At 44.5% G+C, this 25140-nt stretch overlaps 2 protein-coding genes and 1 pseudogene across 3 annotated transcripts in view; 2 read left to right on the forward strand and 1 right to left on the reverse strand.

The window, feature by feature from the left end:
- LOC310794898 (E3 ubiquitin-protein ligase TRIM35-like) overlaps positions 1 to 25140 on the forward strand; it is a 571381-nt pseudogene that overhangs the window by 252283 nt on the left and 293958 nt on the right. The window lies entirely within an intron of this gene.
- LOC310794454 (extracellular matrix protein 2) overlaps positions 6714 to 25140 on the forward strand; it is a gene marked incomplete at its 5' end in the record, with an annotated part of 45534 nt that continues 27107 nt past the window's right edge. The window contains 9 exons of the mRNA XM_083656450.1: positions 6714 to 6870; positions 7505 to 7621; positions 8934 to 9076; positions 12195 to 12678; positions 13437 to 13552; positions 16435 to 16570; positions 16925 to 17082; positions 18029 to 18168; positions 20691 to 21020. Coding sequence (XP_083512576.1) covers positions 6714 to 6870; positions 7505 to 7621; positions 8934 to 9076; positions 12195 to 12678; positions 13437 to 13552; positions 16435 to 16570; positions 16925 to 17082; positions 18029 to 18168; positions 20691 to 21020 — 1781 coding nt within the window. The remainder of the gene's footprint in view (positions 6871 to 7504; positions 7622 to 8933; positions 9077 to 12194; positions 12679 to 13436; positions 13553 to 16434; positions 16571 to 16924; positions 17083 to 18028; positions 18169 to 20690; positions 21021 to 25140) is intronic.
- On the reverse strand, positions 23544 to 24752 carry LOC310794455 (E3 ubiquitin-protein ligase TRIM35-like; the record flags this gene model as incomplete). The annotated part of the gene is made up of 1 exon (XM_083656451.1): positions 23544 to 24752. The coding sequence occupies one exon, from the start codon at positions 24750 to 24752 to the stop codon at positions 23544 to 23546; it is 1209 nt and encodes a 402-aa protein (XP_083512577.1).

Here is a 25140-nt window from a genome sequence, read left to right on the forward strand (position 1 = left end):
ACAATACATACTGTACACAGTTAGGGCTATTTTGAATGTGTTGTGTCCTTGACTGGAAATAGTAGGTCTGTACCAACATGGTGGTGGGTGGGGTGGATGCGGGGTGTGTGGTAGAGGTGGGACACGGTTGGGGGGTGGGGTGGGTGGCGGGGGTATGGTGATAAATCTTTGTTCTAAAGCTAACACTACAGACAGCACCTGCCATTGTGGGTGCAGCTGTGGTGCCGTTCAGAGGTCAAAGGTCAAACTTCTGATTTCTGGGCCCGGTCAGCACAGCACAGACGCACAGTGAGAAATGTCGCTAATCTATCGGCAAAGGCAAAAGCAACAGCGAACCTCGCGCCTTGACAAGCTCTCCGATGGCTTCAGGTCTGACTTGGAACCATAGACTGTATAGAATATGGACATAGTCACCGTGTGATGTCAGGATGCCGTTATGAAGGGTTGATGTTAGAATGGGTGGACTGGAGGGATGTGGGAGGCACCTAACCCAGCCTCTGAGCCTAACCTTAACCAATCATCACTCCTCATGCCTAAACCCAACCACAAATCATTACCCCTCATGCCTAAACCCAACAACCAATCACTTCTCGTGTCCCTCCGGCCCATCCATTCTAGCACCAGCCGTTTTGAAGCCTCGGGTTTCACATTGTGATCGTTGCCTTTTTTCCTTTCCTTTTTTTTTTTAGCCAGATAGAGCCGCCTCCTGCTATTGGTCAGTGATCGGCGAGCTTGACGATCACTGAACAGGCGACCGGCCAATCACGCCCCAAAGCACGGTGGCGCAGTGGTTAGCGCTGCCGCCTCGCAGCAAGAAGGTCGTGGGTTCGAACCCCCGGTCCGTCCCGTGTCCTTTCTGTGTGGAGTTTGCGTGTTCTCCCGTTCGTTCCTGTTCGTGTGGGTTTCCTCCGTGTGCTCCGGTTTCCTGCCACCATCAAAGACATGTATGTTAGGGTTAATACCCCGTGTCAGTGTGTGTGAGGCTCTGGCAATTCTAACTGGAGTTCCAAGGGACAGCAGGTGAAAATTAGCCATCTGGCTAACACTGGCGCATTCACAGTAATGTTCATTAATGTGCATTGTCCCTCAAATAAATAAATAAAATGAATCTAAATCTAAATAATATGAATGAGTCTACTGTATTGTCTCTTTTACTCTAAATGGGAAAATAATTTACAAAATGAATATCATGCTGTATTGAAGAAGACTTGAAACTGTTTACTGAGGTGATACATCGAATGAGAAGTAGGGTCATTTTCCCGTTGACTTCTATCAAGACTCAAAAAGTCTCTCAAAAAGTTGAGAGATCCCGGATGGACATTGTTATATTTGTTGTGACTTGGGCAAAAAATGACGACAGTTGTGCGTGTATTGAAATGTCATATTTCACTATGGCCATACCTCCATAAGCAGGAAAAAAGCTGTGAGGTTTGGATAGAAAGGCTCTGAGCTACAATTTATTAATATTGTTTTGAGGCAGGGATCGATTTCAAGTTTGGATTTGTTTGTTTCTTGTGATCAACTTTTTATTGACATCACTCATTCAATACAGGTACATGACATTATTGAAAGACATTAGCCAGGAGGATATATGAGCCCTCTTCCCACCCGCCCACTCATATCACCCACCCAATACCCATCAGAACATGTGATGGACGACATCAGTTTGATTTACCACAAAACAAAAAGAAATCAAAAGGAAATAGAGGAGAACACCCTCTCCCACCTCCCCACCCCCCGCGGTCTCTTGTTCAAAGTAAACGTCTCACACGTTGCTACTGGACCACTGGTTCCTGAGGCACTGAGGTCATTAGGTCGGAGATATGAGATGCTAACATCTCTCCAGAGTTCAAGAGTTGAAGACTTCGCTTTATTAATCCTAACTGTGGAGAGTTCAAGCATTACTATATCACGAAAGTATGCCAGCCATTTGCGAATGCCAAGTGAGTGAGGGGGAAGCCACCTTTGGGCTATCATTTCCTTGACTGCGGTTAGGCCAGCAAGCCCAATTTTTCCTCCGTTTTCCCGACAAGTTTAGTTTAGAGTCGCCGTTCGTTAATAGAAGTATTGGGTCCAGAGGAAGTGGGTGAACTAACCTGCTATAAACCTGTTTTTGTTTCCTGTATGTGAAGCACTTTGTGATCTATGGATTTGAAAAGTGCTATATAAATAAAGTATTACTTACTTACTTCAATTATGTCAGATATTATTGAAGTCGTTTTATCCCAGAATTCTTGAAATTGTTCACATTCCCAAACCATGTGTAAGAAAGTTCCAACTTGTTCAGGTTGACAGAAGGAGCAGAAAGGGTTGGGAATGGCTTTGATCATGTGTTTTCTCTGGGGGGTCCAGTATGTCCTATGACATAATGTTGAAGTGGATCAGCTGGTGGTTTGGGTTCTTGGAGCAATTGAAGATGTTGTCCCAGACTGTGTCCCACTCACTCATGTCTCCCTCTGAGGTCAAATCTTCCTCCCACTTTCTAACTACCGGCAGTTGTCCTATAAATGCATCTGTTAGATTGGCATACATCCTAGACACCAATCCTCTAAACGGGGAACCATAAATCCAGTTAATGACTGGGTGTGCCTCAAGACCTCTCCCCCATGGAGCTCCATAACCTTTAACGGCAGAACGTAGACATAAATAAATAGAAAAGGTATTTCTTGGAACATCAAAGTGGGTTCTTAGATCCTCAAAGCATAATAAACATTTGAGTCATAAATGTGATTAAGAGTATAAATGCCTTTCTCAAACAAAAGGTTTCTTTCCAGATATATTATGCATGTTGTTCCAGATTGGAGTTTGGAAATGCCATGTGTTAGTGTAACCTAGATGTTCCTCAACTCGTTTAAGGTTGGCTGTGGTATTTATTGGCTATGATGGGACCAAAAGTTGACCTACACTTTTTTAACTTAAAACCGGAGAATGCAACGTCCTGCAACCTTTGAGCTCCAATCAATTGTTGCTCTAGCTCTCTCCATGGAACTGTAGATGAGGGGTCAATCCACACTTTAATGCATAATTGATCAATTGGTAATTGATAAGCCATGTAATATGTTTTAAAATCAGGCAGAGCTAAACCACCATTGTGTTTTGTGCGTTGCAGGGTAGAATATTTTAACCTAGGTTGCTTATTATTCCATGTAGCTACGGATTAGTGAATCGAGCCTTTTCCAAAATGTTGTTTCAAGTTTGGGATTTTTAGCTACTGTACATTGTTCACTTTTTGCAATGCAAGACTCACTCACTCACTCACTCACCCACTGACTCACTCACTCACTGACTCACTCACTCACTGACTCACTCACTCACTCACTCACTGACTCACTCACTCACTCATTCATTCACTGACTCACTCACTCACTCACTGACTCACTCACTCACCCACTCACTCACTCACTCACTGACTCACTCACTCACTCACTCACTCACTTCACTCACTCACTCACTCACTCACTTCACTCACTCTCACTCACCCACCCACTCACTCACTCACTCACTCACTCACTCATCCAGTTTCTTATTCTTATTCAGGGTCATGGGGCCTGGCGTCTATCCCAGCATGCACTGGGTGGAAAGCTGAACAGTTGAAAGTGGTTCATCCAAAGGAGTAGCGGTGACCAGCGGCGGTTAAGTAGCTACGTAGAAACCCCCAACATGTTGTTTAAATGCCCGGGGTCAGTCGAGGTCAACCTCTTGCATAATCCGGGGGCATCTACAGGGACGCAACATTGTAGCCGTTCATTTCAAAATGAGCCGCAGACAGCTGGACCACAGCTGTCTGTCCACAGCAGGAAGGCTGAAGGAGTTGTTCATATTTGCCCCTGAGCAGATTGTCTTCTTTTAGATCTCACAAACAGGATGCCGAGACCACAGTGGCAACGATCGAGTGGGAGGGACTCTTTGTCGGTGGCGCGGTTTGAAAGCGCCGTGTGAAAAAGAATTTGTCCAATTAGTATCCTGGACATATGGCATATAAGGAAAATTCGCAAACCGATATACCGTGGGTTAGATCAATATTGGCTTTTTGGAGGCGGAGACCCGCACTCGTGTTTTTGGCTTGAAGGAGCTCGTCATTTTTTATGCCAAACAATTCCCCCAAAAATACAAGCATTCAGTGTCTCTGAATACGTGAGCCTTTGACACAAAGAAATGCCTGCCAAACAAAATTGAGACCACGGGACACTGGAAGTCTGCATCGAAAGCCAGAAAAAGAAACAAGAAAAATAACGGCAATATATAAAACCACATTCATGCCCACTTGTGTTGAATCCGATCAAAATTAGAATCACATTAGAATCAGAATGGGCTTCTTATCGACAACCAGTGGAGTATGGTCACTTCTACACTAAATACGGTCAACTCTATCCATCTATCTCTCTATCTATCTATCTATCTATCTATCTATCTATCTATCTATCTATCTATCTATCTATCTATCTATCTACCTATCTACCTACCTATCTATCCATCATCTATCTATCTAACCACCTACCTATCTATCTATCTATCTATCTATCTATCTCTCTATCATATAAGAGGTGGAACAACACTGACTAGATTTGTAAATAAAAGCTAAGTCTGCATATTTCTAAACCCACGCGCTGCCCTACTCCTCCAGCCCACCTCCATAAAACTTCATGTAAGGTAAACCTTCCTATAAGTGGGTGGCCTACATGCCCGGATACGAAAACATTCGCCACGAGTGTCGATGATGACACACACACTCAACGTATATATAGCTGCGTGCTGTGCTAACACGGGAGGGGGGAGGGTCAACAATGACGGTAAACAGGGAAAGTGAATGCGGTCAAGCGGAGTCTCAAAACACTTGAAGAATTTCTCAGGAGTGTGGCTGCTGCTGAGTCCCAATCGTGACAAAGCAGCCTTTCATACCAGCGGCGTTTCTATTGGCTCGCTCGCCCTCGGTTACGGTTACAGTTCACCAACTGCCGGACGAGTCGAGAGGGAGAGAGAGCACGGGAGGAGGGGTCACACATAGAAGGAGGGGTCACTCAGTGGTTTGACGTCACAGGGTTAGGGTTGGACACAGTGCAAATACATGCTGTTTCTGTACTGACATTTCACTTTAGAAGAAGTACAATCACTGGTGTATATTAACTGATTCTATTTGGCAGATTTTAAAATGTACATAAGGTTGATAGCCCTTACGCCCCAACCGCACACATACACTTATATCTCGCACAGCAAAGAGGCCATTTCCACCTGGCATTAACATGTGTTTTCTGTCATCAGACTGCAATCAGATAGTGCTTGACCACATTAGCCTGATTTCATTTACACCTGGCGTTAGCATGCGTTTTGGGTGATCAGTGATCACCCAAAATGGGTGTCCTCTCAATCCGCATACAGTTGCTGTATGCAGATTGAGAGGACACGTTGCATTTACACTCGTGTTCAATGTGTACACAATGCATCCCTGACCACCTCCGGACGTGAATTGCAATCAACTTTATCAGATTGCAATCCGTCTTCGATGTGTCTTGGGCAGCGTTTGCACCTGTGCTTTCAAGTGGTCAAGCACAATCTGATTGCAATCTGATGACAGAAAACGCATGTTAGTGCCAGATGTAAATGGCCTCTCACACATATTATCTTACATAATCTTACACATAAAAGAGCAAACCTGCGTATGTCTCCGTTTAATTTTCCTCGGACACCGTCAGCCTGACAGCATTCATATTTGGCCAGCAGGGGTCAAGAGGGCCTGCTTTTTTAATTTGGTCATTAGGACCGACTTAATGAGCAAAAATGGCTAGTAAGTAGTGGCCAAAATCAATGAACACAGGTTCAGCAGCACCATGGATAGCTCCATTCGTTAGTTACTGGAGCACACCTGAGCGGAGTTGGAATCAGCCATCGGAAGTGGACTAAGAAAGCCTTCTGGGCAGAGAGAGGAGAGGCTGCATGCCAACTCTGTGAGTGAGGCCTGACTAAATGGCCAGTGATTGTGTGCTCAAACGGGTATCAGAACTAGTGCAGCGACCAGGACACGTTAATCCGGGTTTCCACCCGCAGACACGGCCGATTGTGCCTGTATTGGACGCCCGACCAAGCCGGAGGCAACACGGGGGGATCGAACCTGCGACCCGGATAGTACCCGAATAGTACCCGGACGCCCATCATGTCTACATATTTTGTGGCTTATTGTTGCCATTGGTATGCTTCTCCTGTGTTTTACTTGTACTTTGTATTTTAATGTTCTTTTGTACAGCAACGTTGGTCAGCTCAAACTGTGTTGAGATGTGCTCTAGAAATAGACGTTACCTTACCTTACCTTTTTGCATATGACCAATGCACCATTTTAAAAACTGCCTGTGTGCGTGAGTGTGTGTTTATGTGTGTGTGCGTGCGCGTGTGTGTGTGTGTGCGCGCGCGTGTCCGTGTGTGTGTGTGTGTGTGCGCGCGCGTGTGCGTGTGTGTGTGTGTGTGTGTGTGTAGTGGGTGTAGAGTTGTAGGTGGTTACCCTAAGATGTATGAATGAGGGTCTTTGTCCCCATCGCCTCAGAAAATGTTTTCCTTGTGCCTCCTCCCTGCTTCCTCTCTCAAAGCCTTCCTCCTCCTCCTCCTCCTCCTCCTCTCTCCTTATTTCTACCTTTGCCTTTTTTCCCCCTCAGTCCAAGAGGAGCCTTCACCGAGTCTGGATTCCTCACACTTGCCTGAAAGAAGCCATAGCTCTATAGCTGACGATGAGCAGACTGGGGCTGGTGTGCCTGTGCCTCCTCAGTGCCGTGGCCTGGCTCGGCGATGCCAGGGCCAGCCGGAGAGAGCGAGCGAAGGCCGAAGCGGGACCTAAAGTGAAGCTCGCCGCGGGACCGTCCCAACACAGCAACCCCATGCTCCCCGGTGAGTCCGCAACTCATCCGAATCCCCCTACTCTCTTCATTCATACCTGTCATTCAAGCACTTAAAACTCTATGTGACATGTTGTATTTGTATTCATCGTCATATTGATTCATTTATATCAGCTATTTATTTACAGGCCTTCTGTAGTCGATGTGGTAAATAGGACACACATTTTGCACATGTACATAGGCTGTAAATTCACATTGTTTTCATCATATTCTCATATTTTTCTCATTTGTTTTTGCATGCATATTAATATTTTGGTTCATTTTTTATGTATTTTCAAGCTGCATATATTTCATATTTTGTAATATTCTCATATCGTACATATTTTTCATACATTTCTTTGTCTCATTCTGACATTTCTAATACATGTTATAATTGTCAGTATATTTATATTTATACAGTATATTTCATTTTCTGTTTCTCTTATTATTTTGCTGCTGCAATGACCCAATTTCTCCACAGGGATCATTCATGTTTTGTTTGATCGAATCTTTACGTTATAGGATAATTTCAGATTTCATCCATTTATATTAGCTCAAGGCTGCTGACCCACCATCCTAGAGTGCAGCACTGTTTTCTCCATTTTCTCAATGTGATTTGGTTCGCCTGTGTGTGCGCACATCTCCAGGTCAGTGCCAGGTGAATGGCATCTCTCTGTTTGACGGAGCGATGTGGTCTCCTCAGCCCTGCTCGGCCTGCCAGTGCTCCAGAGGAAATGTCAAATGCCAACCCATCCCCTGTGCTGGTACGATACTTCTAACCCCCTCCCCTCTCCATATAACCACAATGCTTATCCTTACTTATGTACCACATTATACAAACATACATCTTCCTGTACATGCTTATCCTCAGACACTTACCACGTTCAAGGCACTTACCCTCGAACCCTTCCACACACAAGCACATGTCCTTAGACACTCGATCCCTCTGGCTCAGTCATTTTCTCACACACTTCCAACATGCTAACTATGTCAACAACCTTCTACACTTGAGACCTTCACCACAATCACTCTCGCTTCTCACCTTTCAACTTGTCCTTAAAGGGGACGAACCAACCTGGATATACTTTTCCTCTGGCCCGTGCCTCTATAGGCATCTATCCTCATATTCAACCTACCTCCACCTCATCAAAGGCACCAACCTCAGTATTCAAAGGACGATACGTGTACAGATCCTTAAAAAAAAATGGAATATCATGTTTTTTTTCCATAATTCCTTTCAAAAAGTGAAACTTTCATAGATTATAGATTCATTACACACAAAGTGAAATATTTCTAGCCTTTATTCGTTTCATTTTGCATAATTTTGGCCTACAGCTCCAGAAAACCCCCAAAACAGTATTTCAAGAAATTCGAATAGTGTGAAGAAAATCACACTATTCCCATTTTTATCCCCCATTAGTGCTAATTTTAATTTATTTATCCTGGTTGCTGCTTCACCCTCTGCCGATCTGGGGAGAGCCGAAACTGGCTCCATGCTTCCTCCGAGACATGGGCAGTAGCCAGCCGCTTCTTTTCACCTGACTTCTCAGTTATGACTGACTTCAGCCTCAGTCCACTCCCTCTGAATCTCCGCCAGATTTTTGAATCGTCTTTGCTTGACAATCTGCTGACGCCCACGGTTATCCATGTTATTTCCATGATATTCTAATTTTTTGGAAAGGATCTGTATATACTGTATAAGGTTGCTTCTCTTTATGTATAAGCTATTTATTTTTGAGCTGATGGTGTCTGTGGAGGTGCACAATCAACCCAATTCATGAGGAATGCATGCGTCTTATGGGATATTTACAACCGTCAGAAATAACAAAATCTCTGTCTTGTTCCTCAAGAGTGTAAATTAACAGAGTGGTGGTTACCCTCACCTAACCTCAAATCCCTAACCATGCCATAAGATAGATGGCTATGGCCATGGCTACCAGCTGAATAAAGTTGGCTTTATTCACACACTACTGTGTCTGTATTGACTACCGTACTTTGAACTAGAATTTTAGAAGGTACCAAACATCCTCCATTCATTTGACGTATCTCTGATAAATCCTTTGATGACTTCCTCAGGTGCAAGTACCCAACAGGCCGTGGCTCTAAAAAGCAGGAGAGTGGATGATAACGACAGGAGAGACAGAGACCCAGAGTGGAGGAATATGAACCACATGAGAGGGGGGAGCAGAGGAGTGCCAGAAGTACACAAGAAGAAGGAGGTAAGTGGATCACATCTGGGTTATGATTGATTGATTGATTGATTGATTGATTGATTGATTGATTGATTGACTTTATTTGGTGAATGTCAACAAAGAACAGGGACACAAATACAGATACAGACAATCACCAAGGATAAAAACACAATAAAGCCATAGCTAAAGCATAGGCTTGTTTCCATTGCGGTCCTCATAAACAAACAACATAAAAGTGACAAACACGACACACGAATGGGTATCACCTATCAATACTCAAATTAAGATTTTTTAACATTATTACTAGATTGCAGAGTAATAAAGGCACACTTGAATATTATACAATACATAAACATTTGTTGTTATATGTAAGGAGTTAACAGACACAAAAAACAAGAAAAACGAGGGGGGGGGGGGATTGCGGGGGGGTAGTGGAGGGAGTAGCTCGTCCACAGAACACTAGTGGCTATGCTGGCTAATTGCAGCTCCAGTAGGATGTTTCCGAGGAAGGAGGGGGGGTGGGCGTGGTGGGAAAGGATGCAGAGAGCTATAGGCGGGTAACAAGGCGGGGGTATGGGTCGGGGCCTGGATGGGGTGGGTTGTGTGCATGTGTGCGTGTGTGTTTGAGAGTGTGTAGAATGTTATAACGGCCGGGACACACATCTTGCGTCTGCTGTGGGTCTGCGTGGCGTTACCCGTTGATTTTCATTTCGGCGCCCATGTTAACAGGTTACAGCAGCCACACCACCGGCATGAGACGCGCATCTCAGGCGCGTGTCTTGCGAGGCGTGAGACGCGTCATCTAGAGAATGGAAGTGACGCCTATTTTTTCTGCTTACCGCGCGCGTGTCTCTAGCGTGTCTCTACACAAATAGACATTAAAATGATATTTTACAGGGGCAGCCACAGCCAATCAAGGCTCGTTTTGATTTGAGACCGGAGGATGAGCTCACAGCTGCAGTTCTCCTGCCCTCTGAAAACCACATAGAGTAGGACATAGGCTACAACGTGGCTTCGTTCCTCCCCTCCCCTCCCCTCCCCACACACACACACACACACACACACACACACACACACACACACACACACACACACACACACACACACACAGACACACACACACACACACACACACACACACACACACACACACACACACACACACACACACACAAATCAATACTGCCTCGATTATGAAGTGAGCCCAAGCGATCTTCAGTTAAAATCATCATTGTATTGTTTATAGCAAATTTAATAAAAGGTAAACTCTATAGGAAGAGAGTTGGCAGACACACAGCAGCGCAGCAGCAGCCACGCTGCCTGTGTGGATGCCGCGGGCGTGCCAGCCGCAGCCCTCACGCCACGCACATGCACTAGGTAGGTAGACGCAAGATGTGTGTCCCGGCCGTTAAAGGGACAATCCACCTCAAAATAAAAAAGACATATTTTTCCTCTTACCTGTAGTGCTATTTATCCATCTGGATCGTTTTGGTGCGAGTTGCCGAGTTTTGGAGATATCGGCCGTAGAGATGTCTGCCCTTCTCTCAAATACAATGGAACTGCATGGCAATCGGCTTGTGGTGAAAATACATAATAATAATTTAAAAAAAAGTGATCATGATTTCTTTAGAGAAAGCATGACCTGGTTATTCAAGATAATCCACACACCTTGTTGTGAGCAGTTTCATGTAGGAACTATATTTCTTTCCACCAAACTACACCCGCTAGCTGCTGCAGTAGCTAGCAGCAGCTACCGAACTACACCTTGACCTCGATTGAACTACACTAGCAGGTAGCTAGCTAGTGAGCGGGTGTAGTTTGGTCGAAAGAAAATAGTTCCTACATGAAACTGGTCACAACAAGTTCTGTGGATTATCTTGCGTAACTGGGTCATGTTTTCTGGAAAGCGACATCGCTGTTGAGTTTTTCAAATTTATATATATATATTTTTTTGTTTTGTTTTGTTGCCACTTTGAGCACCACACGCCGAGTGCCATCCAGTTCCATTGTATTCGAGAGAAGGCAGATATCTCCAAAACTCAGCAACTCACGATCTGGATGAATAGCACTACAGGTAAGAGGAAAAATATGTCTTTTTGATTTTGGGGTGAACTGTCCTCTAATGTCAATATGACTACTACTACTACTACTACTACTATTACCACTGGTACTACTTCTACTGCTACTAGTAATAATCATAATCATGTTGTAGTATTATCTATCTGACTGTCTGCCCTATTATAGATAGTGAATATAGTGAAGAAATGGGAGGGTTATGCAAAATGTCTTGAGCCAGGTTTAAACTTGACAATGCATCAAATAGTATGTGATTCATTTGTGTTGTAGCCCACTGAACCAACAGGACTGCCTGCTGTCAGTTTTCAATTGAAATATTTCAGTTGCCTTTAGCATGTGCTGGTCTGCATCCTGCCAACAATGTGAGATGGGTGGAGGGGTTTTGTTCCGGAGCGATCCAATTAGTTCCGCTGTGCCAGGCAAGATCAGTCGATCCAAAAAAAGGAACTGAATCCAATTTGAAACCTAATCAGATCCAGCTCAGATGAGGACACGCAAGAACACTGCTGTGTTTTTACACTGTAAACATAATTCATGCTGCTGACTATAATATGGCCACACATTGTAGTTACAGTACCTGCAAAAAGAGACAATAAACAACTTTATTGCTCAGCGCCCCTTACTGTGGCGTTCCTGCACTGCACTTCCCAGGGATCACCTGTCAATCAAACAGTGTGGGGCGGAGCTTCGATTTTCTGTTGATGCAGTTTTCGTTTCTGTAGGTGGCGCTCTTCTCTTTGTTCAGCCATGGTGGCTGATCACTGCTCATGCTAACTACCCGGTTCTTCTTCTTCTGTTTATTCCAGGCAAATGTAAAATGCATCACTTCCTGTGAGCCATAGGATTTTTCCCAGGAGCTACAGGAAATGGAAAATATTGAATCAACTGGATATATTCTGAATAACTAGTGTGTTATCAGTTGCAGGTGTAGATAGAGAGGAGCAAAACATGTACTGATATGAAAATGTTGCCGATTATTATTTCAAATGGAATGGATAAACACGATTGATCCTTTTACCAAATTGCACAAGAAAGTGACTGTTTCCTCTGTGCTCTGTATGTTTCACAGATGACCCCTGTTGTCACAGTCAAACCTGCACCAGCCAAGAAAAGGAAACCAGAGGTCGTGGTCCAGATTCCGCCCAGGAGGGTTGAGATTCCGCCCAGGAGGGTTGAGGTGTATGTACCCATAGTGCCAGCGAGGCCACCCGCCCCCGTGGTGAAGTCGTACAAAGACAGCTCCATGGAGGACGACTATGACGATCCCGACGGCGAGGACGACGATGACTTTGTGGGGCCGCCGCCCCTGGTGGAAGTCTACCCCCCCCGGCCCGCTCCGAGAGCCACGCCGCGGCCTGCGCTGCCCAGGAGGCCGGTGGCTGTACCCCCCGGCCCGGGACGTCCCGTGGTCAGCTTCCCCCAGAAGCCCAGCTTCATGGAGTCGCTGCCGGCCGGATGTCTTCTGTCAGACTCGCTGATAGCCTGCGGCAGCACTGGCCTGGCACACATGCCCATCATCACTGACCAGGGCGTGAAAACCCTCTACCTGGCAGGTGAGGACACTGACACAGAATGACCAGCCTGGTCACCAGAATATAACGTTGTGTATTTTATGTTTCTGCAATCCACGGATACATAGAATATCAACATTTCTGAACCAAAAATACATTGCATATAACTTTTCTAGATACAGTATATCAACGTTATAGTCTTCTATTGAAATAGTGCAGTGATAAGGCGGTAAGGGTGTTGTGGCCGGGGTGGATGGAGGGTGTAAAACGCTTGTCACACCATAAGTCACATTTAGCGTTTTTGTTGTTTAAGCCTAGCCACAACCCTAAGTTGTTTACTTGCCTAAACATAACCACGGTTGTTTTATTTGCGTTTAACGTTGGAAAGGCGGCGAGGTTTTGTTTAATTTACGTTCAGATTGTAAGTATCCCTGGTTTGCAGACACATAAAATACCAACATTTTATTTTGGCGACTGGGTTGGTCAGGTAACAAAGGTAGGCAGACAGGTCAGACAGGATGACATTTGGACCTTTCATTTCAGAGTTCTATAGTGGGATGAGGTGATATGACTTTTCCTCATCTCTTCCACTGATCTCTTCTCCTCTCCTTCTCTCCTCTCTTCTCTCCTTGTCTCCTCTCTTCTCTCCTCTCTTCTCTCCTCTCCTTGTCTCCTCTCTTCTCTTCTCTCCTCTCCTCTCTCCTCTCTTCTCTCCTTTTCTCCTCTCTTCTCCTCTCCTTGTCTCCTCTCTTCTCTCCTCTCCTTGTCTCGTCTCCTCTCTTCTCCTCTCCTCTTGTCAGACAACAAGATCAGTAAGATCCCTGCGAGGGCGCTGGCAGGCCTGCCCAACCTGGAGTGGCTGGACCTGAGCAAGAACAAGCTGGATGACTCCTCCCTCAGCCCGCTGCTGTTTCAGGTCAGTCTGCACGAACATCTGGCTTCACCACATGAAACCAACCGCTTTTTACGATTACCATGACATGATTCCTGCCACAATGTTCCATTATAGTCTTTCTCAAATGACAAAACCTTGAGGCACGGGTCTTGTTTGATCATCTAAATCCCTCCTTCATCTTCATCGACTGAGATGATCACCACCTACGTCAGACTGATACCGTTGAGTCCAGCTGTTGAACTGCTGAAGTAAAAGTGCGTGGTCCCGTTGTGTTAACGTCTTGCTTTGCCTGGCCGCGTCCAGCCGAAGCTGTCATTTGTTGCCAAACCCACTCCTAAATATACAGTACACCTCCACATAACGACTCCATGTTACAGCAGTTTATTGACCATTCTCACACACCACTTTTATGACTCTGTTATGATACTACACCATGTATCAGACTGAAGCCCAAAACACCTACAGTAACAGACCTTCAGTGTTGGGCAAGTTACTTTCAAAATGTAATATACTACATATTACTAGTTACTTTCCTTTTGAATGTAATAAGTTACTTTACAATATTACTGTCTGTGTAGAGTAACTTGTTACTTATTACACTACTTTTGCGTTACTTTCAACAAACAGCAGTAGCAGAATGACATCGCCGCCCTGTTGAACCATCCCGAAAAATAATTTCAACCGTCTTGAAGTCGGTTGAAAAAATTCTAAATGTTATTATTTTCCTTTGTTATTGTCATATATAGTGGTTATTTGCATAAGAACACACAATTTGATTAGGAAATGATTGTATCTTTATTTAAATACAGTATGTGCTTTGATGGGGGGGGGGAAGCAACTAAATTTGTAACTTGAGTTACTTGACAAAGTAACTGGTATAATATTACTGAAATCCTATTTGTAATTAATTATATTGAGTTACTGCTAAAAGTAATATATTACATGTAATATGTTACTTTGGTAATGAGTTACCCCGGCCCCAACACTGCAGACCTTCAGTGCAGTCAGTCGGACACATTCACTGCGGCGTCTGCTGTCTGCTGTTGAATCTAGCCCACAATGTGGCACCCTCACAATACATTTCACTCAGTGTTGCAGTGCATGAGAGCAGATTGTGGCAGTAAACAGAAGAACCCACTACTAAAAATGGGGACAATTGTTTTGACTACGGCCATGTCAGCACGCCCCCTGGCTGCCCCCCAGCTCCTAGCTTCTCTCACCGGAGTGTCAGGGTGTCTCCAGCCAAGAAGTGGCTGGGAGCAGGCACCTCCTCATAGGAGAATGTCCTGTTTGTTTTATCACACATGACATTAGAATGCCTGATTACAATGCAATGCCAATACAGTGTTGACATGGGTGCAAAAAGAAAAATCAAGTAAATTTGATTAAATTAATCATTACAGTCTTAAATGGGTTAACAATGCCACGGTATGGGGGGGGCCCGGGGGGTGCAGTGGTAGATTCCCTGCGTACCAACATGAGGGCTGCAGGTTCGAGCCGCCCGTGTTGCCTCCGGTTTGGTCGGCGTCCATTCATGCACATTTGGCCGTGTCTGCGGGTGGGAGGCGGGATTAAGGGGTATGTGTCCTGGCCGCTGCACCAGTGCCTCCTCTGGTCGCCTGTTCAGGGGGGAGGGGAAACGGGCGGAATAGCGTGATCCTCCCACGCAAGTGAACCCCCTCGCTGTCAGGTGAAAAGAAGCGGCTGGCGACCGCACATGTATCAGAGAATACATGTTTGTAACAGAAACGTCCAAATCTTGCTGCAGCTCCAAACTCAGTCACTCACTCTGATGGTGCATGATGGATGAGGGGCATTTTTGCTGGAGCACACAGGTTCTTTTCTTGTCCATTTTGGTGTTTTGGTGACTCACTCATCGCGATCGTGACTGCCCCTAAGCGGGGAGAAGTGCGGTAGAGGGCGTGTCAGTGATGATCGGTGGGGGGAGAGGCGTGGTTAGAGGGTGTGTCAGTAATCATCAGGTTTGCGCTTCTGCCTCAGCTGCTCAGACCATGTGAAGTGAAGAATTTGGAAATGGACTCAGTCATTCAAACTTGTGGTGTGGCAAACCATTTGTGTTGGCAGCGTCTCTCAAAGAGAGAAAGAAAGAAAGAAAGAAAGGAGGGAGAGAGAGAGAGACTTCTTACCTAAGATGCAGGACTCTATGCAGTGGTTCTCAAAATCTTTCCTGTCAAGGACCCCTAAACTGGCACAAATTAGACCACGGACCCCCCATTTGATACGATTTTGTCCCAGGACCCCCCATCTGATAAGATTTTTTGCTTTTTGAAGTTTTATTACACAAAGTGTATGAAACCCATGATGACCAAAATATCAATCAATCAATATCCTTTATTTAAGCAGGAAAAAGTCTCATTGAGATTAAAAATCTCTTTTCCAAGAGCGACCTGGCCAAGAGAGCAGCATAAAACCTTATTACAACAAAACACAAACAGAGAAGTACACAATCACACAAGGGAGAACATAGTACAATATGCAAAATAAGGTCACAGACAAAAATACAGTTATGATGCATATAGGTACAATCAACAATTTCACTAAGAATTTAGGGGCAGTTACATTGATCGAGAGTACTCATTTGTGATCAGCTGTGATAATTTCAAGTCTTTCTGTACATTGTTCCAGGAGGAAGGGCCAGCGTATTTAAAGGCCTTTTTGCCTAATTCAGTTCTAGCTCTGGGGACTAACATCTGAAGAAGAAATACTCATACAGTCTGTCATTGTGTTACTTATGGATGGAATTATAGTGAAAATAAATTATCCCCCTTGTTTCTGGGGACCCCCTGGAACCCGTTCAAGGACCCCTGGGGGCCCCCGGACCCCACTTTGAGAACCGCTGCCCTAAGGTTCAGACTTTTGGACTCTTGTCTTGTTTGTTGCAGAATCTAACTAGACTGAGGAGGCTGATTTTGGACGGCAACAACCTCACCAAGGTCCCGGCGTTTCTCCCGCCCTCTCTTGTGGAGCTGAAGATTAACGACAACAAGCTGAGCGCCCTCACACCCAGCAGCTTTAAAGGTGCTCACCTCCTTCACTGAATCACTGAACCAGAGGGGGAGTCCGTTTGGGAACGTGCTCTACAAGAGAAGCTCTGTCCAAACATAAGGAAGAAGTGTTTGAGGATTGAGACGTGGCCGGGGGCATTTGAGTTCAGTTGAACGTTTGGTTTAGTGCGGTTACTAATGTTTGCCGCTTCTTACACGCTAACCCACATGTTTTAGTAGGACATGCTGAGGGCTACCATGTATGAGAGACTTGGAATATGGGACAGTTCTTGATGTTTAAACCAAATATGTGTGTTTTACTTTACTCTCAGGTCTCAGGAAGGCTCCTTTGGCAAATACTTAGACTTTTTCAATTGCTTGTCCTCAGGTTTGTCCAAACTTCTGACCCTGGAACTGGAAGACAACTACTTTCACGATGGAAACGTGTCGCCGCTGACATTTCGTCCTCTGAGGAAGCTCGTATACCTGCGCCTGGAGGACAATAAGTTCCGTGCCGTCCCGTCTGGCCTCCCTGTCTCCATTCAGGTACATGAGGTAGAAGGGAAATACCATATATAGACCGTCTAAAAAGATGGACGTAGCCTCCGTGACGTCACCATTGGTTTGTGGACACCCGTGTCGAAGCCTCGAGTTTGGCATTTTGGCGTCGCACATCTTGGTTTATTTGGAGCCAGACAGCCACAGCGCCACCTGCTATTCGTGTGTGATCTGCGAGCTGCTGTGAGTGAATTTTATTGATCAATCAATCAATACATTTCACTCACTGCGCAATCACAGGACAGCCGACCTGTCAATTACACACCAAAACATAGTCTTTATAGTGCTTTATCGTCTATTTCACTCTAAATGGGACCATCATTTACAAAATGAACATCATGCTGTATTGAAGAAGACGTGAAACTAGCGATTGAGACCATCAACTCATTAGGAAAGTGTTTACTGAGGTCATAAGTAGGTTTATTTCCCCATTGACTTCTATACAATAGGACTTCTTTTGGAGCCAGCCTCAGCCATTTGAGGAACTGCAGTTTGTGGTACTCCCATGTTGGCCCCGTTTTTCGGAACCGGAGGTTGGTGCTTGTGAAATACACCACCATCATGGTTAAACGTTGCATTCATGTTATATGATGGGTAGGAATCCTCTACTTCAAAATACTGTTCACCTCAGCTTTCAGATGTAAATACAGTACAACTAAAAAATACCATTCGCCTTAGATTTAAACTGGTAAATACTATTTGAGCACTTGGAAAATGACATCCATGAAAACCTTTTCCTATCCCCTTGTCAATGAGTTTATTTGCCTGGCCATTTTAAACCTAAGTAGGCTAGCACAGATCTGGAGTCAGGACCTCTTATTTCTTCTTAGTATTGGCTAATTTATAGGGCTTAGTCTGTGAAGTACAGCTCTGTCTTTTGGAGTCTGGAGTCTTGCCTCAGTTTTGCTATAAAATGGTGGTGTTTTTTTTACAGGAACTCCACCTATCAGACAACAAGATCGAGGTGGTGCACGCTGGTATCCTCAACAAGACCGTCAACCTGAGGGTGCTGGACCTCAGCCACAACCGCATCCGAGAGGACCGCATCGCCCCGCACGCCTGGATCCACCTGCTGTGAGTCTTGTGTTTACACCTCTCAGAGCTTTTTGTCTGATGAATTGTGTTTATTTATATTACCTTTATTGAAACAGGTAGTCTCATTACATAAGAGCTCAGGAGACAATAGCAGACTAGCAGTCAAGCTAAATTATATACATTTTGACTAGACAAAGCATAGGCCTCTTAAAATACTTCCTGATCAGTTTATAGAAAGACCAGCTCTTCCAGTTTTAAATCATTTAGCAGTGAGTTCCATAAAGGAGCCATATTAACTACCCCTCCCCCTAATTCAGTCCTGACCTCAGAAACAGAAAACACGCAACAATTTAGAGCTATATTATATAATACTATATTTTTAGAGCTGTAACAGCACAGATAATAAGGGAACAGACCCAGAATGGTGTCATAGATCAAAATGTGAATGAATAAGTCACAGCAGGCCAGTCAGCCCAAGCATGTAAGCTACAATGATGACTGAGTCTGTTTTACAGTCTGTTATAAACCTCAGTGCTCCATGACACACAGACGCTGGGAGGAAGCATGTCAATATAAAATGCTAGGCATCTCGCGCATGCTTGATTCGATTTGAAATTGCGCAGTGTTAAAAGCAGTTGTGAGGCTCAAAAGGGCAATATTAGTACCAGAAGGTTAGCAACAGAAAATGACCATATGATCTGCATAGAGACCAAGATTAACATTCACCGCACTTTGGCCCAGATGATTAGATAAGACCAGGCTAAATACACAGCACCGGCCACCATCCTTTTGCTGCAGTAAGGAGGAGATGATTAACTGTAGTTTGTTTGGATTACAGGAAGTAAGAGCAATATGTGGCATCTACATTTTACTATTAGTGGTTAAAATATTGCTTTCTTTGTGGGGGAAATGAGACTGCAAATAAACCACCAGGAAGCAAAAGCTTGTGTACTAGTTTCTGCGTAAAGATTACAGCACTCTCCTGCCACCCTGTGGGGATTTATGGAACAGCTTTTATTTCCTTGCAGAAGAGTTCACTTTTTCAGAGACGCATACTGTACACTATAAGGCAGAGTGTTTGCTTTGAATCGTATTTGGTACCTGGTACCGTATATGCTAGATTTGAGTCAATTTCTGGTCTTCACAAAGTATTTCTGTCGTTTCAGAATAACTCAAACTATCTTAAATTGGAGTCTTAATTCAAGAGGTTGTTCAAGAAATTTTAGAGCATTATTTATCAATTTCACGTTCATATTTTCGATCCAAGACCACCATTTTGTCCAGGAACATAACATTGTCCACTTTGCTGTGGGTTTCTTTATCATTTATTTCGCACAGCATTCAGCCCATTCAGCTGATCTCTCTGACCAGCACACCTGAAAACAAAGAGTCAATAAATGCTGCCACACATATGAAATGGCCGATATCAGTAGTGCACAGTTTACAACTGCATGCTAGATGAAAGTAAAGTGAGAGTGAGAATAGCTTGCGGTGTGTGGCGTGCTGATGTGGCTGCAGGGTGGAGACAGGCCAACCTTCTGCAGGCCGGAGGAGAAGAGAGAGAACCAGAGAGAGACACGCAGAGAGAGGAGGGACACCCTAAAGCAGTGGTTCTCAAATGGGGGTCCGGGGACCCCCATGGGTCCTTGGGGGGGGTTCCAGGGGGTCCCCAGCCAAAAGGGGAGTAATTTATTTTTGCTATAATTCCATTCATAAGTAACACAATGACTATTTTGGTCATGGGTTTTATACACTTTCTGTAATAAAACATCTAAAAGCATAATTTTATTTTATTTATTTAACCTTTATTTAACCAGGTAAATAGTTTTGCCATCAATCTTATTATCATATGGGGGCCCGTGGGACAAAATCCTATCAAATGGGGGTCCGTGGTCTAATCTTTGTCAGTTTAGGGGTCCTTCATGTACAAAGAATTGAGAACCACTGCCCTAAAGACCAGCTGCGCCTGTGTGTTGAAACAGATCCAAATTATGCTAATGCTGTAAAATCTATTTGCATTTTTAGACCAATATATTGGTTTGACCATATGAGATGAGATAAACTTTATTGTCCCAGGAGGGAAATTTGTCTTGGGCAAAAGTGATTGTACCAACATCGGTGTAACAGACACAGTAACACAGAACAGACACGGTCACAGTCACAGCATTGCACTAAAACACGGGAAAGAGTGCCAGCTAAGGCACAAGATTGCACAGCCCTATTGCACGGTATGTTTAAATCATCCAATCCCTTAGTAAGGGAAGAATAAAATAAGCTTATGGGCCTTTCAATAGGAATTGGATTTTAGTCAGACAGTCTCGTCCCCTGCTCATAGTAAATCTAAAGTCAAGTCAAGTAGAGCACTTTTCAAACAAAGCACTGAATACTTGTAATTTTTTTTGAATTTATTGGTATGAAAATGGATACATTCAAATATATCAACAGAATATTGGCTCAGAATATATGCAGCTTCAATCTAAACACATTGGTATCCCATATAAAATCAGTCAAAGCCATTCACTTTGAAAAATCACTGTTGAATTCCTCCTGGCACCTTGCAGGAAGCTGGAGTTGCTGGACCTGTCCCACAACAAGCTGGTGCACGTGCCGTCCTTCCTGCCGATCGGCCTGCGGCAGCTCACCCTGCACCACAACCAGATCGAGCTGATCCCCGGCTACGTGTTCGGCCACCTGCAGCCGGGCCTGGACTCCCTGCAGCTGTCCCACAACCGGCTGCGGGACGAGGGCGTCGACGGCCGCGCCTCCTGGCTGGGCCTGGGCACCTCGCTGTCTGAGCTGCTGCTGGATCACAACCTGCTGCAGTCTGTGCCCCCGGGCCTGCTGCAGCTCAAGAACCTGCAGCTGCTCCGCCTCAATCACAACCACATCAGGTAGGCCTACCTACATACCTACCTATCTACCTACCTACCTATCTACCTACCTATTTACTAGGGGTGCACCGATCACGTTTTTTACCACCGATCACCGATTGCCGATCGCCTATGGGAAATATCTGCCCAACCGATCATCGACCGATCACCGATTACCGATCACCGAAAAAAAGTTTGGAAACGTTATTTCGGGTCGATTATTTCTCCCCTTTAATAATACCAATTGGTATTGTATTTTATATCGTTGGAAAGCCTGATTAGTGATAGGGCTTTTTTTATATATATATATATATATATATATATAAAGAAATATCGGCAATCAGCCGATCGCATATTTGAGGTCAAAATCGGCCGATACAGATTGCGTGCCGATCGATCTGTGCACCCCTACTATTTACCTACCTACATACCTACCTATCTACCTACCTATCTACAGTACCTACCTACCTACCTACCTATCTACCTACCTATCTACATTACCTACCTACCTATCTATCTACCTACCTACCTACATACCTACCTACCTCCCTAAATACAGTACCTACCTACCTACCTACCTAAATACAGTACCTACAGTACCTACCTACCTACCTACGTAACCTACCTACCTACCTAAATACAGTACCTACCTACCTAAATACAGTACCTACCTATCTACCTACCTACAGTACCTACCTACCTACAGCACCTACCTACCTAAATACAGTACCTACCTATCTACCTAAATACAGTACCTACCTACCTATCTACTGTACCTACCTACCTACAGTACCTACCTACCTATCTACCTACCTAAATACAGTACCTACCTACCTAAATACAGTACCTACCTATCTACCTACCTACAGTACCTACCTACCTACAGTACCTACCTACCTACCTACAGTACCTACCTACCTAAATACAGTACCTACCTATCTACCTAAATACAGTACCTACCTACCTACCTACCTATCTACTGTACCTACCTACCTACAGTACCTACCTACCTACCACCGTGCTATCTCACTGTCTCTCTTCAACTTCAGGGTTTAACCCAACCCAACCACCACAATAAAATGTCAGCATTATACATTTCTGCAGACACCGTATGTACAATCTCAAAGTAAATTTAAACGTCTGCCTTTTTCCCCTGATCAAATAATTAGCTATTTAACCATCAACATCAACAGAAATAACAGGTAATAGTAAAGTTGTTATTTTTGGTTAAAATACAATAAAATCAATCAAAACAAAACAACTTGCTTCACAACAATTGCAAAAGTGTTCAATTACAAAAGTCCACAAGAGAACAAAAGCAAGATGACAAGTAAACAATGCAATACCAAAAGGGGGTGGGGTGGGTTAAAAATGAAATTAGAAAGCATAAAACATCAGCCTTTTAAGTTTCTAAAACAGGGCATTTTACAACCTACAATCTCAACATAAAATGTAAACAAAATGGCGGTTAATTTGAAAAACTCACTGCCTTTCCAACGTTAAACACAAACGAAACTAACAACTTTGCTTATGTTTAGGCAAGTAAAACTACTTGGTGAAGGTTAGGGTTATGGTTTGGGTTATGGTTTGGGTTAGGGATTGGGCTTAATAACAAAAACGTTGAATGTGACTCACGGTTGAAATGTAGAATTTGGAAACACTGGGAATCGAACACGGCTCTCTGGTGTGAAAGACAAGTGTTTACTGGCCACCATGCTATTTCAATATCAGACTCTATAACATGTATAATGTTTATACAGTGAACCCACTAGATTAAACTAGTAATCCTCAAGGCTCCATGATACACCTAAGCCATTTTCACACATGCGTACAGGAACATTGCCTGTAAATCAATAACGGCTATTTCCCGGAATTTCCCTTCACACCTGACGGATCATATGTGTGAAAATAGCCGTGAAAGGACCTGTATTTTGGGGGGCGCAAAACTCCGATGGTGAAAGTTCGCTTCCCAGCGAGCATTTTTCGGTTGGAAAGACGTTTAAAAAACATTTAGAGTCGACGTTGAAAAGACTTACAAGAAAGGTTCAAAAGTGAAAGTTTTTTCACCCACTATTTGCAGACATGAACGTTCACATTTAGACCACATTTCACCATGATCTTAAAGTAAAACTGCAACGCCTCACACGGGAGGCGAACCTCTGACCTCTGGCATTCACACATGAAGGCATTACACCGCCTTCTGGTCATTTCCCGGTATAAAGCGCATGTGTGAAAACGGCTATAGTGAACAGTTAATGGTTGAATCAACACCATGTTGCTAAAACTGCTTCACACGTCTAATCAGACCCACACTACTTAACAACTTACCACATTTACCACTTTCCTTATAGGCATATTCTCTGCTCCATCACACATTCATGATGAGTAATTTATTCAAAAGAATCTGTGCCTGTGGTTGCCTACACACACACACACACACACGCACAAGAGTGTGCTCGCACGCACGCACGCACACACGCACACGCGCGCGCACACACACACACACACACACACACACACACACCTCATTAACATCCCATAACATCACAGAGAAGCCTCAGCTTGACAAACTTTGATATCAATGGTCTCTGCATCACCAGCCTCTCCAATATAGAAATATGGGTAGAGTTTCTCAGTGAAAGTGTCTTTGTGAGTGCAGATGTGAGTGTTGTCCTCAGAGTTGTAGAAGGACAGCTCCCCCCTGTCATAGTCCAGCTGGACTCTGATCCTCTGCAGAATCTTCTTCACTGTGACGGTCTGATTAAGCCCATTAGTGTATTTTCCACTGCGGTGCAGTAAACACCAGATTCCATATCTTGTTGAGGCACATCGCTCCCCCTTCCTGTCAACTGACTCTTTAGCCAAACCCAAATTCCAGCAAGGATGATCTCCCACCTCCACCTCCCAGCTGTGTGTCCCTGAGCTGAAGCCCTCAGAGCCCAGAACAGTGGGATAATTAGTGAGTCTCTCTGGGTTGTCAGGGAGCTGCTGCCCTGTGTCTCCATCATGTCTCACACTGGTCAGGTCTTCAGACAGAGAGAGCCATTCGTCCGCAGTGTTTGGGTCCAGAATGACAGGACTGAAGGTGACCTTCCCCTTCATCTTCTCCCAGACTCTGAAGGACAGGTTGCCCAGGTGTTTGGCCACATCTATCAGAGCTCCTGAGACCAGCTGGGGATCTGACAGTGAGCACTGAGCTCTGGCTCTGGTCTGAGTGGCTTTATAACTGGTGAGGAACGGCACATTGTGTTTCTGCAGGTCTTCTTCCACAGCAGAGATGCTGTCTGAGAGAGAGGAGATCTTCTCCTGAATGATCTTCATCTGTCTGGTGATAGTCTTCCCCTTCTTCTGCTGCTCTTCCTCCCTCAGAGCCGTCACTCTGGCCTCCTCTTCCTTTTTCAGGAACTGGCGGAGCATTTTGAACTCTGCTCTGATCTGCCTCTCTGTGGCCTCCAGCTGTTTCTTTGAGTGTTGAACAACTTCATTATATGTCTTCTCCACCTCTTTGTATTTGTCCCTCTTGTCCTGTAGATACTTTAAGTCAGGTTTCAGCTGCTCCTTCAGCTCACTGACTTCTTCTTCTATAGGAACCAGCTTGTGACCATGGTGGTGAGATAACTCACAGACAGGACACACAGCTCTCTGTTCCTCCTTACAGAACCATTTAGGTTCTTCTCGATGTTTACTACACACCACCTCCTCTTTCTCCTCTCCTTTACCCGTCTCAGATGACCCAGCTATTTTCTCCGCCATTTGCTTTGGTATCCAAAATATCTTTCAATAGCAACACTCACCAAATCACATCCACTTCAACTTGCTGCTTACAGTCCTCCAAATCTCTGTTTCAGTAGAGATCTCACACCCTGTAGCCTAATCGTGTCTCTGCTCTGTTCAGCAATGTCAAAGTCTGCTTGCTTGCATGCCTGTGCCTGTCACACTTCCTGATATCACCGTGTTGGTGTCATTCCTGGATCAACATTTTTTCATAATATAGGCCGCGAAAACCCCGCCCTCGAACTCATTTGATTGGTCGCCACAATTGCTTCTTCCTGAAAACATCCAGCAAGGGGAAAAAATGTGGTTAAGATTAAGGTTAGGGTGTGAAAAAATGTTGGTAAAGGAATCTGATTTAATAGAAGAA

The sequence above is a fragment of the Poromitra crassiceps genome (assembly GCF_964638095.1).
Source record: "Poromitra crassiceps genome assembly, chromosome: 20".
Classification (NCBI taxonomy): Eukaryota; Metazoa; Chordata; class Actinopteri; order Beryciformes; family Melamphaidae; genus Poromitra; species Poromitra crassiceps.